Raw genomic sequence first — 15,389 nt, forward strand, 5'->3', positions numbered from 1 at the left:
ATCTGTGTTACAAGCTTGTTACTCGAGCATGAACACTGGCCAGGCCAGACTTCCTACTTCTATGCCTACTAGACTGTGAGAGGTCATTTTGACAGCTGGACCACAGACTCTGATGTCTCCTATGATAGATAGTCAGTACAAACAGAAATGTATTTATTATGTTAGGATTTGTATTGAAGTAACACCAAAATGTTCATTTTAACAACAAATTTGGGTGTTTTTAAATATTATTTGTCATCATCTAACATAACTCAGAACATAAAAATAAAAACTATTTGTATCTGATTTGTTTATGAAATATTTAATTGTCCTCCCCTTTTCATAAAAAATAATCATGTCTAAATAACATTCACAGATGATTAATAGATATCTTATTTTGGGTCATACAAAGGTAGTATATTTGTCCTAATTACTAGAGAATGTGAGTAGGATTTTTCTTATGAATACTGCACTACAGTTACCACCTACTCTCATAAATCTAATTTTTCACTACAACAGCATACACTGTAAGACTGAACAGTAAAAGGCTGTTTAAAAAAGTTGACTTAAAAATCCATAAGTAGCCATTTCAGCTCTATTTTTCTGAGTTCATAAAACACAACTTTAGTTTAAAATAAACAGTTTTCAGTCACTCTAAGTATTTTTAGTCATTGTATTCAAATTATTTGACAAACATCTCCAATCTGCAGGGTTTTCTCAGAATGCCGTTGGGCATTAGACAAAGATGTTAGACACATTAGACTGTGTGGAAGTGCATTTTCTGGATCAAATTCACCTTTCAGTTTATTGCTGTAAGATCAGCAGATAAAGGAACAAACTTGTTCATTTTTAATGTGTAGAGTTATTTGAGGTTGTTTTAGGCTTTCAGTTACTCTAAATTAAGCTTCATGGCACCAAAGCTAAGCCAAAGAGAAATTCTGCAAGAAATGTGCTACGTCAAAGACTTTTATTATTAATATCATTAGTGTTAATAGTAGTAGCAGTTGCAGTAGTATTAGTAGTATAATGTTGTTTCTATCCCTGTTTCTATCCCTATTGAGGCACTTTGTTGTTTTCAGTCAAAGCTAATTTTTAGTGTTTAGTTGGATTGCTCTTTGCTGAAATAAATACTTAAAATTGTAAATTGCAAGTAGAATATACTGTAGTTTACCACACCATTCTGAAATGGTTTTAATAATAACCTAATGACCTAAAAGCTCCTCAGCCTGGTGTAATTAAACATCCAAAACTGATCAAATAGGCAGAGAGACAATGAGAATTGCTAAGCAATGAAGACGTAGCTGCTGAAAAATGCATTATTTTAAGTGCTGCAATATGCACAGTCAAAATGACTGCCAGTGGTCTTTCCAGGTAAATGTGGTTGTATTTCCTTTTTTTTTATATTTTTAGCTTTTGAAAATAGTATCTTCAAAAATATATATATTTTATTTAGGCTGTCAAAATTGACGCGTTAATGCGGATTAATCCATCATCATGATTAATCTGATTAAAATTTCTAACGTAATAAACCCATCTACAGCACAGAATAACTCAAATCCCTGTAATGTCTCTGGCAACGCATTTCGGGCAGTTTGTCCACATAGGGTTACCGTCGAACATGCCGCCGGGCATGCGCAAATGGGCCGCTGATCCAGTAGTGACCAACCAACTCGATATGGAAGACGCTAAACAGCACATTGGCCCTCTCGGTGGGAAATTTGAGTACAAAAAAACCCAGTCAACCAGCATAAAGTATTATGCACATTCTGCAGGAAGGAGTTTTCTTTTCAACGAAGCACTTTCAGCTTACATTAAGGGGAGGGATTTCAAACTGAATTCAACCAAATTTGAGCTGGCTCGCTGGGCTTTTTTGAGAAGTCAGAAATTAATCAAGCATAACATTCAACCACTAAAACTCATTTTTCTGTTCAGGAATGCAAGTAAATAACTATAATTTGACATATTAATCAAGAAATATTAATGTGCTTTACTATTTTTTTCAGTTTTTTGTAAATCAGTAAATTTGAAAATTCATGGATAACAATAATAATTATATTTTAGCATTAAAAATATAATTTCGTTTAAAGAGCTTCTACATTTTGGTGTATTAACCATTGCAGAAACATCAAAAATGATTTTGGTAATTACTAATGCTGTTAATTTAGGGCAGCTGAGGCATAAACCTGACTTTGGTTAGGGTTAGGGTGGTCTAATAAATTTGATAAGCACTGTATATGTGCAGGTTTTAATTTTGCAGTGTACTTACATTGGTGGCCTCTCTGACGAGCCTCTGCTCCGTGTAGAGGATGTGTTTGATGCATCTGACCAGCTCCAGAGGACAGCGGTCATACGTGCTCTGAAAGACAAGAAGCACATGTGCTTTGTTAAGGCTTGTTAGCTCTTGACGAGCGGAGTGGTCGCCGCACACAGGGCTCAGCAATTAAGCCACCTCAAGGAAGCTCGCTAAGTTCTGGAGCCAACCCCGCAGACACTTGGAGAGCCATTAGATGAGTCTAATGAGACCCATCTCTGAAACACGGCACTCACTAATGCAGACAAGACTCTTTGGCATACACGCACACATCGTGGTTGAGCGGTTTATGTGTTACAGTTTTGTTTTTTCCTCTCAGGATTTGGTAATAACTCAGGGTTTCACTTTCTGTTTGAAAAACTAGGTTGTGAGTCAGTTTGTGAAATGAATTGTTCTTATTTCCTGCTTGAAGTGTTTGCAAATAGGTGTATTTATGCAGACATAGACTAAGACATGGAAAGAGCCCTGTGTTAGTCTGCAATTTGAGTGGAAAAGACCCTCTAATGCAGTGATTTTCAACTAGCCTAGTCATGACCCACACCTACCGTCTTCACTTATTTTTAATTTGGGGGCTTTTTGCCTTTATCTGGATAGGCTGAAGAGAGAATTGAAACCTATGGGGAGAGAGTGGGGGAAGACATGCACCAAACAAGGCAGGGACCAGGGATTGATCCAACTACTAGTGCGACAAGGACTATAGCCTCTGTACAGGGGCACCCACTCCACCAACTCAGCCAAACCAACTTAATGAGAAATTTTAACCCAGGTCCAAAACTGTTCAACCACTCAAATGTGTTAATGAAAAACATTGCAGTTTGAAATCTAGGAGGAACAAAACATACAGGTGCATCTCAAAATATCAGAACATTGACCAAAAGTAATTTTCAAAGGTTTCCTGAGCCTTCATTCTCTCATCTAGTTCAGTACTCACAACTGCAGTCATGGGGAAGACTGCTGACTTGACAAATGTCTAGAGGACAATCATTGTCATCCTCTGCTAGGAGTGTAAGCCACAAAAGGTCACTGCTGAAAGGGCAGGCTGTTCTCAGAGGCTGTATCAAAGCATATTCATGGGAAGTTGACAAGAAGGTAAAAGTGTAGCAAGAAAAGGTGCGCAGGCAACAGAGATGATCTCAGCAGATTCAAGAACTTAGGGGAGCTTCACAAAAACCTGACTAAGGTTGGAGTCATGAACTACAAGTGTTGTGTTCTGAGTGCCAAGCCAATCCTGAACCACAGATGTCATCAACATCTCACCAAGGCTAAGGACAAAAAGAACTGGACCATTGCTCAGTGGTCCAAAGTCCTGTTTTCAGATGAAACTAAATTTTGAATTTCACTTGGAAATCAAGGTCCCAGAGTCTGGAGGAAGATCAGACAGGCACAGAATTCAGGGTGCTTGAAGTCCACTGAATCCACAGTCAGTGAAGGTTTGGGGCATCATGTCATCTGCTGCTTTTTGTCCACTGAGTTTTATCAAGTCCAGATTCAATGCTGTCAGCCATCTACAGTAAGCCATAAGTCCTTTTTTAGATTGGTGTTTTGTGATATCATAATATTTTGAGATAATCGATTTGTGTGAGCTTTAAGCGGTTATCATCAACATTAAAAAAAATTAAATCTTGAATTATTTCACTTTGTATGAGATGGATCCAGAATAAAAGTAACTTTCACTCCTTAAATTAAATCACAGGAAAAAACAAACATTTTCATGATATTCTATTTTGAGATGCACCTGTTTAATTTGTCAGAGGGCTGGACAAAACATTGTGTTTTTGAGTAAAATACAATTACAGAAGCCTTCAGAAGACATGTATGAACAGATTGTAGCATGTAAATTTTGGATTTGTTCTAGAGATCTTTGTTATGCCAAGATAAGGACATAAATAAATAAATAAATCAAGATCTCCAAATAACAACCAGCAGTTATCTCAGAAAAATGCATTAAAGGTGCAGTGTGTAATTTTTATCTTTGCAGCATTTAGCTGAACAAACTTTGTAAATATAAACCATAAAACAAGTAAATATGCCTTTCTAAACTGGTGTTTATCAACTGAATATATAAAATTAGAGTCCCCTCCATGGTGTCTACCATGCTAGATTTTCAAAACTTTCATGTATGTACAGTACCACAGAAGAGAGCAAATAACAAAAACAAACATTTCAGTCAGGAACACTCCCATCATACATCTATCAATTTCATTGCAAAATGAATTTAAAGTTTTACTGCAATTAATCCATAGTAGCATGAATCTAAATATGAGGGTAAAACAAGCTTTATGCTATAAAGGAGGAGGCTGGGGTGGAGGAGGTTAAGCTTTGCAAGCAGAAGCAGCAGTGTGATGCATCAGCATTAATGTAAGCAGGGCTTAGTGTTCAGAGAAAGAGCTGTGATTGGCTGTGGGGGCTGGGAAGTGGGTGTTTGACTACCGTACACAAACTAACGCTAGGCTTTATTTATCAAAATGCCACTGGCTGCAACGATTACAATCAGAAGCAAGTATCACAATCTAGAATCTGATTGTTTGATGATGCTATAAGTCCCTAATTCTATACACTGCACCTTTAAATAAAACATACAGTTGTGTGTCTGCCTAGGGCTTCCGTATATCATCAACATTTTTCCAGATTTTGCTCCATGACTGACTTTAGGGTGTGTTCCAACCCACGATTTGAGAACCACCGCTCTAATGTAAAAGAAAAGTAACATATGGACATTAAAGTAGCCAAATAGTCACAGCAGGGAAAAGAGAGTGGTAGGAATTTAAAACTGCAGTCAGTTTTTTTAACAGCCTATTTTTCTGCTGTGAGGGAAGAAGACAAACAGAGGAGCAGGGCGCTCCATCATAAATATCAGGCCTGGCTGGTTCCCAAGGCCCTCACTCAGGCTGTACTCTTGTTCTCAGAGTGGAAACAACCTGTTCTAAAAACATTTTGTCCACTGCGCTCTCTCTCTCGCAGCTATGCAAAGGGAGGTGTTTGGGTTTAACAGAACAGCTGTACTTTCTACACATCTGCTAATCACTTTCAAACTGACCAATGATTCAGATTTTTATGGTCTTATTGAAATATTTTCTTCATTTGTCTTATTTGAAAACATGAAAAGTCACTTTAACGCTACTTTATGAATATTTTTTTACCTATATTTTACCTAATATTTTGGCCTACAAAGCGTCTTTGTTCCTGATATGAGCTCCCTGCAACCCTCCCTCCTTCAAACTCAAAGTCTCAGGCTGCATGAAAGGCCAAAAAAAATAAAGTTGTATGGTGCTATATATGCATAGGTATGCTGCTCTCGCCTTATCATAGCTGAGGTAAAATTCCAAGAGACTTACCTTTAGCTGACTGGCGTAGTGTCCCAGTTTAATTTTGAGTAAGAAACCATCTTCCCCCACTTGGTGCTCAGCCTTGTTCTGCAGCTCCTGGATTAGACTGTCGAGCAGGCGTTTGGCTTTGAACTCCTCCTGCGGGTTCTCGAGGTCTATGGCATCCCTATTGACACAAACAAACAGACACATTTAAGTAGACTGGATACATAACAACCTCAGACACATGCATGATGAAAAGCACATGATAGAAGAATGATGTCCAGGATTTTATGACAGAAAACAAGTCTTTGCCTCTCTGTCAGTTTAAAGTAGTTTGTATGAGTGTTTCACATCGAATGATAAAACAACTGTGACTGATTTGAGGAGGGAGAAAAAAATGCCATCTTCTTGCTCAAGGGATTTATCATGCCGGCATGTGATTATCATTAGACCCTTTTACAGCAGCAGAACTAACAGGTATACAAAGGGGAAAACAAAAGGACAGAGTTCAGTAGTTGATCATAAATTGCATTAATCCAAACAAAAATTCAGCTAAAGGGAACAGAATTCCCTCAAAGAGTTGCTACAAAAGAAAGTAGTGTATCTGCTGTTATGGATAAACAAACATGCAGGACAAATGTTTGTACATAACTGAGCAAGCACACATCTACAAACATGCTCTGTAGACAAACTCACCAGAGTTGGCCCTCTATCCACTGTGACAGGTAATGTCGCACCTCAATGGGGAAGTGCTGTCCGTACAGGGACTGCATCTGGTGAAGAGCATCTCCCTGGAGCTGCTGGGCCTGGATCCACACTGCCATCTTCAACACCCTGAAATCAAAACATTTTTATTGTGAGAGTTGTAACTACATCTTAGAAAGTGCCTTAAAGTGCATCAAGTCGTTTTAGTGACACACACCTATCCAGAGAAAATTATTTCTGTATCACATTTTTTCGGATTGAAATTTGCAGACATCCCCTGCAACTTAAAGCCAGCACATAGAGGACAATGTAAGCTGTCAAGCCCAGACGATGGTTCATTTTGAGAAAAATCAGATTGTGGCTCAAAGGTCCACCTTACAGAGGTTAAAAAGAGGTGTGGATTTTGTGAATGTGATGTTCTGCTGCTCAGTTATTGGCCAAGGAAGGCTGAATCTGTGAATACTTTTCTAAATATTCTAAGTTCCTGCAGCCTGCATCACCCCCCATCCAGAGTTCCCTGCCTTGCTGAATGCTGGTGCTCAACGCAACGTCTTCAACTTTCTGAATAAACTAACTCCAACCAGAAGAGCTGAATGAAAATTCGTCTTTCAGATAAGTTTATGGCTGTTGATTTATTCTTCTACTGGACGATAATTAGACAAGCTACGGTTTTCTATGTTTATCTTCTGAATTTTTTTCAGCTATCGAAGTGAAAAACCAAGTAAAAACTTGTACAAATAACTAGTTTGGTCAATTCTACTTTGTCAAGAAACACATGATTTGCAGTTTATACATTTTCTTTATTAGAGCAGGCATCATTGACAACAGAAAGACACTGAGTCAGATAAAGTATAGAGGAGGAGCTGGGGTGGAGGAGGGTTGCAAAAAGCAGCTTGCAGAAGGAGCAGCAAAGCATAGCCAGGCTAGAGCAGTTTAAATAAGGCAGCATGAGTGCAACTAGCCAATGCCGTGCTGAGAGCAAATCAGCTGGCTGTCAGCTGATGACATTAATCTGACTCTAACTCAGTGGCCTGCCTGAAATAACACTATAGGCTTGATTTTGAGCATAATTTGGCGTGGGTTTTCTCTCTGGTGAAGCCTTCAGATGCAAACAGCTGCTCAGATACACTGAAGGGGAAGAGCGTGTGGACAGTAGCCAAAACTGGCATTGCATTCTGGGTGATAAAATAAAATGCTCCAAAAAAAGATATATATTCAAATTGCATCAAACTGAACGAACATTGTTTTTTTTGCCTGGCTTCCTGAAGCATGTCCCATTTGGAGGAGTAATGCTCACTGAAATCTCTGGAGGTCAATGCCACTACTATCGCCACTACCTTCAAAATTACTGAAATATCCCTTTAAACAGACTCTGAAGGAACATGTCTTCTATCTATCTTATTGGCCAAATAAACGTAAATAAAAGGTTAAAAATGCACAAATTGAAAGCTTGACAGTGGAGCCTGCAACCTGTAATTCATCTAGCCATAAGAGATGTTGTGTGATTAAAACAAAGCAGCAGCATTTATTAGAAATTCCACATCTTAAACATAAGCTCATAGTAGACAGATGTAATGAAAAACCCCCTCCAAGTATAACCTTCAGATGTTTTGTGTCTTTCTTTAACTGCAGCCCTGAGCTGTGGTGGATGAGCAGGTTGAGTGTCTTCACTCTGAACTTGTTTAAAAGTGTAACAGGCTCCTCTGTTGAGCCAACAGCTCCACGTTGAGAGTCACTGCCGCTTGTTTCCAGTCAACACAAACCCCTTAACCTTCTCAAAAGTGGCACTGTCAATTTCAGTAAAACACTTGCGTGTTATGAGTATGCGGGAAGTTTGCAGTGTTAGTATGTGTGAGTGTTTGTGTGTATTGGTAGGTGCTGTGGTGTCAGTGGCTCTGCTTGTGTGCGTCTTTTGTGCATCACTGTATACAGAAATTGACAGCAGCAGACCAAGGCTACACTTAGCACACTTAATGCAAAAAGAGAAACAGAAAATAGAGTTGATGTATTGTAACTATCTCTCTTGCCAATGTGTCACTACTTCTTCTACCTTTAGCAACAGCACTGAATATGCTTCATCTTATACTACTTCCTGAACAAGAAACTGCTTCAAATATGAGAACAATGACTCATTCAAGTGACTCGACTGTCTAATAAGGCAATGATCCTGTTAGGCACTAAGTGCTTTTAATGAAAATGAACTCAAAAATTGTGCATGTATCAAGGTTATAGTTTTGGATTTTTCATTAGTTTTATTTTTTATTTAGTTTTCACCTATTTTTTTTTTTATTTTAGGTAACGTTTTAATTAGTTTTAATGTTTTTTTTTAAACTAGTTTAGTTTTTTATTTTGCAAAGATGCTTCGGTTTAGTTGAGTTTTTATTAGTTTTAGTGAAAGTTTTAGTTAGTTTTACAGTTTTAGTTAGTCTTTGTTACCTCCGCCAAGGAGGTTATGTGATCGGCAGTGTTGGTTGGTTGGTTGGTTGGTTGGTTGGTTAGCAACATATCACCGTCTGGATCTAGGAATTTTTTAAAGGATTCTTTACCATTGGGAGATAGGGCTAATGGCGGAGGTCTACGCTGTTACCACTCTACACCAGGAGATGGCGGACATGAGTAACTTCAATCCCAGCAGCATTTTTGGGTGTGTTTCTATTCAAAGTTTTGGAGTTTATAGGGTTTGAAAGACGCACGCCTGGTTGAGGAGACGAGTCGGAGCGTAACAGAGAGAAAGACAGCGAATTGTAGCGACAATGCTCACAATGCTGGGAGGTATAGAGGAATATTTACCCTCTGCCATGACGTTCAGTCGTCTGTTGAGACCATGGGTGAGACTGTCAGTGCATCTGTTGGCACCGGCAGGCAATGCTTCTGCCATGATAGTCCACACATAGTGAAGCCAATGCTTTGTCTCACAGTGTTTCCACCTCACTGGGGAGGGAGTAATTGGCGAATGCCACGGTGGGAGGTACATGGGGACAGATCTAGGAATTTTTTAAAGGATTCTTTACTATTGGGAGATAGGGCTAATTGTTTTTCTAGTTTTATTTGTAAAGCTTAGTTTTTATTTAGTTTCAGTTAACTAAAATGATTTTTACATTTTAATTTAAGTTATTTAGTTAGTTTTAGTTAACTATAATAACATTGGCATGTATTTGCTGCTGTAGCAATAATTTAAAAAACACAGCGCCTGTATGCCTGCTTGTTTATCTACTTATGTGTCTTTGGGGGATGAGCTCCAAAGATAATTGCCCTCCTTATGGTATTTGTGTGTGTTAACACTAATCCTGTCAGCTCATGTTAATGCTGCTGCACTCATATTGCCCTGTATGTGTCCTGAACTTCAACCTCGGACTTAATAGCTTATTCACAGCCAACTTCGTGTTCAGTCAAAAGTACAGACTTCAAAAAGCAGCCACATTTATTGAGCTAGTGTTTGCGGTTTTGATGTTTTTATTTCATTAGTTTGTCATAAATGCAATCATGTGCCCAGCCCACGTGGGCTTACATGACACTACCAATTTAAACTATCAGAATGCATCAATGTTTTTTTCCACCGTCATGGAAACGGAGACATAATGATGTCAAAATTTCAAATCTTGATTAGAACTTCTATGGCATTTGAAATTAATTAATCAAGTCTGATACTCAAAAAATGTATTTGTACAACATTAACACTGAAGTCCCTGTGAAGTAATAAAAATTATCTGTATTTTAGGTTTGTTGTAAGACAGGCCACTGTTTTATGAACCACCAGGCCAATTTTCAGTTGTGAAAAACATCTCTAAGTTTCTAAAATTAAACTTCAAAATCATGAAAAAATAGACAGCATGACCTGCTGGATGGTGTGGGCGTGTCAGTTAAACGTGTTGAAGCCACGCCCACTTTCAGGAAACAAAATCCTGTCAAATTGTTTGGAAAAAGCTTCTGATCAGAGAACACACCTGGCTCTGTTCCAGAGCAGAGAGATGGAATAAAGGGATTAAATTTTCTGTTTTCTGGCACATATTTCTCTGTTATGATGCTTTTAATGACCCACAGGCTACTGTGGCTGATAAGAGTTGGGAAATTTACCTCACAATGAGCAAACAAAAACTTAAAAAAACAAAAACAAAAAACAAGAACATCAGCTAACAGCATATGAACTGCTCAGTGATGTCTAATCGTCGTGATGGGGGGCAGGGTAATTCCACATCAAGACTGGTGATGTCATGGGCTCATGTGTTTTCCCTGCTGAAATAAAGCCAAGCCAGGAAGAGATGGACAACTTTCAAACAGTCTAAATCCAAAATTCAGTCACACGTAGATCTCAGTGTTATCACATGTTTTCAGCAACCTTATTCAACCTTATTAACAAAAACCTAGTCCAATCCTACATAAAGAAATTTAACTTAAAAGCTAACCTAAAAAACCACCATGAATTGCTGTAGTAAAATTTTTTGTTTTGGTTTGTTTTTTTTGTATTCACATAGTATGCTGTCTGGACATTATTAACTATGATAGGGGCGCAGATGGCCTCGTGGTTTAAGGCGCGCCCCACGTACACGGACAGCCCGGGGTTCGAAACCGGCCTGAGGCCCTTTACCACATGTCTCTCCCCCACTCTCGTCCTTGTCTCCAACTCTATCCACTGTCCTCCTCTATCAAATAAAGGCACAAAACTGCCAAAAAAAACATGATATAAAGAGATCAACAGTGCCTGCCCATTTTTTATGGCACTGGTTCCAGAAGTGAAATTCGCCATTTGAAACCCCCATAGCTTTTTGACAAAATCATTGTTACAATGCTTCTAAGGCATGAACCAAGCACATCTAGCTTCCTAAGTATTCATGACAATAAAAAATTTGATTTGGCACCATAACAGCGTCTGAAAACGGAGACAAGAGACATTCCCACGCTTGCTGTGACACTTAAGAATCGTGGGTATTGTAGTATCTTTGGCTGAGATTGCAAAAAAGTTTTTCTTTCAAACTTCAGTTTTCTACAGGAGCATGTATCATTGTGGTAAGTCTAACTTGGATACTTCTGATAAAATGACATAATCAAATCCATAATGGAGAAAATGAATCTGAGTTTTACTTCCAGAACCACACTAATGAATCTGTTACTAATGTTTCTATGATTAGGTCAAATAAAATGGTAAGTGCCATGGTAAGTAATGAAGCAAAGCAACAACAAAGCCGTTGTAACTTTAGCACAGAAAATATAAGATCCAGATTTTCCTTCTTATTAGAATCCTCAAACTTCTGTGTTTTGGCATCATCTCTTTTCTAATGCCCATAATTGTAAAGTGTATGCCAGGCTTTAGAAATAAATTCAATTCAATTAGGAATGAAGAGGAGAATGAAAATGATATAAAGACTATAATCAGGAGAACAATTGAATTAACTATCTTGTCTTCTTTTCCAGGCCTTTGAGACTAAATGTGAGAACCCAAACCACATCAAATTTAAACAGCCATTCTAGTTTTTATTATGCCTGCCCCATATTTCAAGTTTTTGACAAGCTATTTCATATAACTCTTTCTCAAGGCCATTGTATTTTATACAGTGAAGAAAATATGGCAAAGTGTGTTAGTTAACTGTTGGTGGTGTTACAATGAAACAGGTGCTTGGATCCATATGTTTGATAGGACAGTTATAGAGAGCCTGGAAATATAGGGAGAGAGAGAGCTACATACACCAGACAACACCAGGAGTAGATCCTGTGACCAGTGCATCAAGGACTGTACGAATGATCTGATTGTCTAAGCCAGTTGTCTAAGACTTTGGTGACTTGTGGAAAAACGGATCCTGTCTTGTACATGTATAGTAGCGCTTTTCAAGAAAAAATTATTATCTTGCCTTATTTTAACAGTTAAATGTATCAGTTGTTTTGAATCTGCAGAGTGCAGTTCCTCACTAACATACAGCGGTGCCTTCAGACAGAAAAAAACAACAATTAAGCTTTCATCAATTTAACTGCTGATTTTCCACTTTGCTCTTGTACACCATAACCAAAGATCAGCATCAATTTCAGTTTGTCTCATTTCCTCATAAGCACTGTAAATACCCTGTTAAACTGCACTTATACATCTGTGAACTCAACTTTTGTTTGAATGTGCAATTATATTCTGACTGTGCATATCAAGGCAAAATGAAAGCATGTGAAGCCACATTCACAGCAGACAATTAAATCCACTTCAAAAAAAAGGTGCTGTGCACATGTTTTATCTTTAGTGGCATCAGCAGCAAGCATCAGCATTCATACTATCAGCTGATTGGAGGAGGAGCCGAACAGGAAGAGACCTTTTCTACCACCCTTTTCCAGTGACACTCATTGTTGGTGCAGGGCTGTCTTTCTGTGCCATCCTGCATGTAACCAACATACAATGAGGTGCAAGAGCATGCCAGGTGCTTCAGCTTGAAACACAGAGTGTTGTGCAGCCATAGATAGTGGGCTGTTTACCAGTCTGTCATCTCTTTAGCAAGTCTTAAAAGTGTTTGCCTGCCATTAGCACTTCCGATCTCACCTCCAAAAGGAGTACGAGCTGCCAGCCTGCAGTTGTTTCACTTTGACCAACCACAACATCCAGACACCCTGACATGACCCTATAAATAAAACCATGGAAATTAAAAGCAAGCCATGCTCCTCTCTTTACAAGAAACTGAAACCTACTTCACCGCAAACTTCACAGCAGAGTTCTAAAAAACGAAACTCCAGCTTACCTCTTGGCTTCAGCTGTGCATTACCATGTAACAGCAGGAAACTCTAAAGAGGAGCAACACAAACCTGACAGGCAGAGAGCGAGACAGAGAGTCAAAGAGACAGAGGGAGGGAGAGAGAGAGAGAAAGCAAGAGGAGGAAGTGAGTCAACTTTGGGTACTTCTGAGGAAGCTATCTCTTTTTCACAAGGACCAGCACCAACGAAACGTCAGACGAAGCTGAGAGAGCTGCAAGGGTGCGAGGGAAAGTCCACTGAATAAATTTCACTCTATTCCACTTGTCGAGAACACGTCAACATAATAACGATAAATGTTTTAGATTCCCCGAGGGGAAGAGAATTACACACAGGCGAAGCTGTTTCACAGATAGTTTGAATTGATTTTGACACTAATTAAAAAGACATTTGCAGCAAATGTCAGCACATACAGATATGTAAGGGTTGCTGCCAGAGAACAGCAACTGCATTAAAACATTTTCTCCAAATAGCTTTATAAAAAAGCAGAAAACTATTATGTCCCACCACTTCTCCAATACTTTCTGCCCTGAAGTGCACTGTGATATCATTAAAATATGGTATTTAGGGCTGCGAGCTTTGATGCATTAACCACAATTCAATAAAGGCAGAAAATTATTGCATTATTTTTTAATCACATTAATTGCATGCTTCATTGTCCCTTTCAGCGCACTTTAGTTGAGCTGCAACATCTCTCTGCCACCAAAGTGATGTAAAATAAGGACACCACTGCTCCTTAATGTCTCATTTCACTTGAAAACTCACAGACAGCTTAGCAGATAAGTCAGAGTCAACTTTTTTACCGCCCCCTTATTTCCTTTTCAATCCATACCAAGTTCCTTTTCCCTGTTCAAGTCTGTATTATCTACCCGGAGTCGCTTACTGTCTTAAAAATAAAAGCAGGTCTGCATCTGAACAGGACGTCAATGATCGAATATTCAAAATTTAACCATTGTAAACGCAAAAACATACCTGTCAGCTACAGCTTCATACACAGCAAAAAATTAAAGGGATATTTCAGTATTTTTGAGGCCAGGCTGTATGAGTAGTGGCATCAGCCTACAGTTCAGTGAGCATTACTCCTTTAAGAAAGACTCACTTGGTTGTACCCTCCAGCAAACTAGGCTATACAGCGTAACAAATAAGTACAGTTTCTCAGTGGAATTTAGTGAGTTTTTGGTAAAAATGGGCTACAATTAAATTACTTTCCCAAATCATTCAACCCTAGTAGAAACTCAGTATTTTTACTTATACTTTAAATGGATAGTTGTGTACTTTTTCCACCCCTGCAGAAATGCAGCAAAGTGAGTACCTCTCACCCAGGCTGCCCCTGTTATGAAGGACAGCCCATCAGTTAGACTGCAGGGATTCCTTTGCTATGTTTCTGGTGGATTGTTGTTGTTTTTGATGGAAGATACTTTTACACCATGAGTGAAGTTATCCACTTTGTTAGTAGGTTCCTTTCTATGAGAACAGGTGGAGCAGAAGTCTGACTGATGGGCTGTCCTTCATAACTGGGGCAGCCTGGGTGAGAGGTACTCACTTTGCTTCATTTGTGTCATAGGATACTCCTTTTTTTTTTTTGGCTAGTCACCAGCCATTAGAGCATAGGCAGTGGCCCGTTGGTTCTTGTTTTTCATTGACAGTTGCCTGGCTGATTCATGTCACCTAAAGGTCAGTTTACTCTCTCTCTTCCTCACTCTGCTGCAGCTTTGACGGTGACATTTTTAAATCAAATTTGTCTTTATCTACGCATCAAGGGGGGGCAAAGGAATGGTGTCTATAGTAACATCATATTTGACCCATTGTGAGGGGCTGGTTCAAGTCAAACCAGCTAGGGCTGAATTTTCTTTCCAGTCCAGCTGAGGATATCAATAATGACTCAAAAAACACAAAAGAAAAATCACTCAACTGTCTCCACACATTGCTGTCCAATATCTGCTTCACTAAAAAGAAAACTGCAAGAAGAGTGATGAATCAGCGCCTCTCTTTGCTGTTATCTGCCACATCTTCATATTTTAGGTGAAAAAGCCTCTTTCTGTAAAGCAGCCTTATCTATTCAACCTTGTGTTACTGCCTTGCTCCATGAGGAAGTTGTGCTATATAGAGTGAAACTGGTATCATACCTGTCAAGTCTGAGCGAGCCAGAAATGATATGAGGAAAATATGCAGTGTGTGTGATAATACTGTTCAATATTGCCATGATAATATGACTTATAATTAATAATTGGGCACCAAATGCACAGATTTTTAAAGCTTCATATTTGTGACCTCTGGTTAGCAAATGCATGCACAAATTTTTGAAACCTTGTGCACAGATATGCAAACTGTGGGTATGGATTAAGTCAGACTCAGCTTCACAAAGGCA

The 15,389-nt window shown here is 38.8% G+C and overlaps 1 protein-coding gene across 1 annotated transcript in view; it reads right to left on the bottom strand.

The window, feature by feature from the left end:
- Nucleotides 1–15,389, bottom strand: part of stat5a (signal transducer and activator of transcription 5a) — a 74,990-nt gene that overhangs the window by 18,764 nt on the left and 40,837 nt on the right. The window contains exons 2-4 of the mRNA XM_041817352.1: nucleotides 6,295–6,432; nucleotides 5,626–5,782; nucleotides 2,246–2,335 (exon numbers count right to left, since the gene is read on the bottom strand). Of these exons, the coding sequence (XP_041673286.1) occupies nucleotides 2,246–2,335; nucleotides 5,626–5,782; nucleotides 6,295–6,422 (375 nt within the window). The 5' untranslated portion in view covers nucleotides 6,423–6,432. The remainder of the gene's footprint in view (nucleotides 1–2,245; nucleotides 2,336–5,625; nucleotides 5,783–6,294; nucleotides 6,433–15,389) is intronic.

Source organism: Cheilinus undulatus, linkage group 21, assembly GCF_018320785.1.
Source record: "Cheilinus undulatus linkage group 21, ASM1832078v1, whole genome shotgun sequence".
NCBI classification, from domain to species: domain Eukaryota; kingdom Metazoa; phylum Chordata; class Actinopteri; order Labriformes; family Labridae; genus Cheilinus; species Cheilinus undulatus.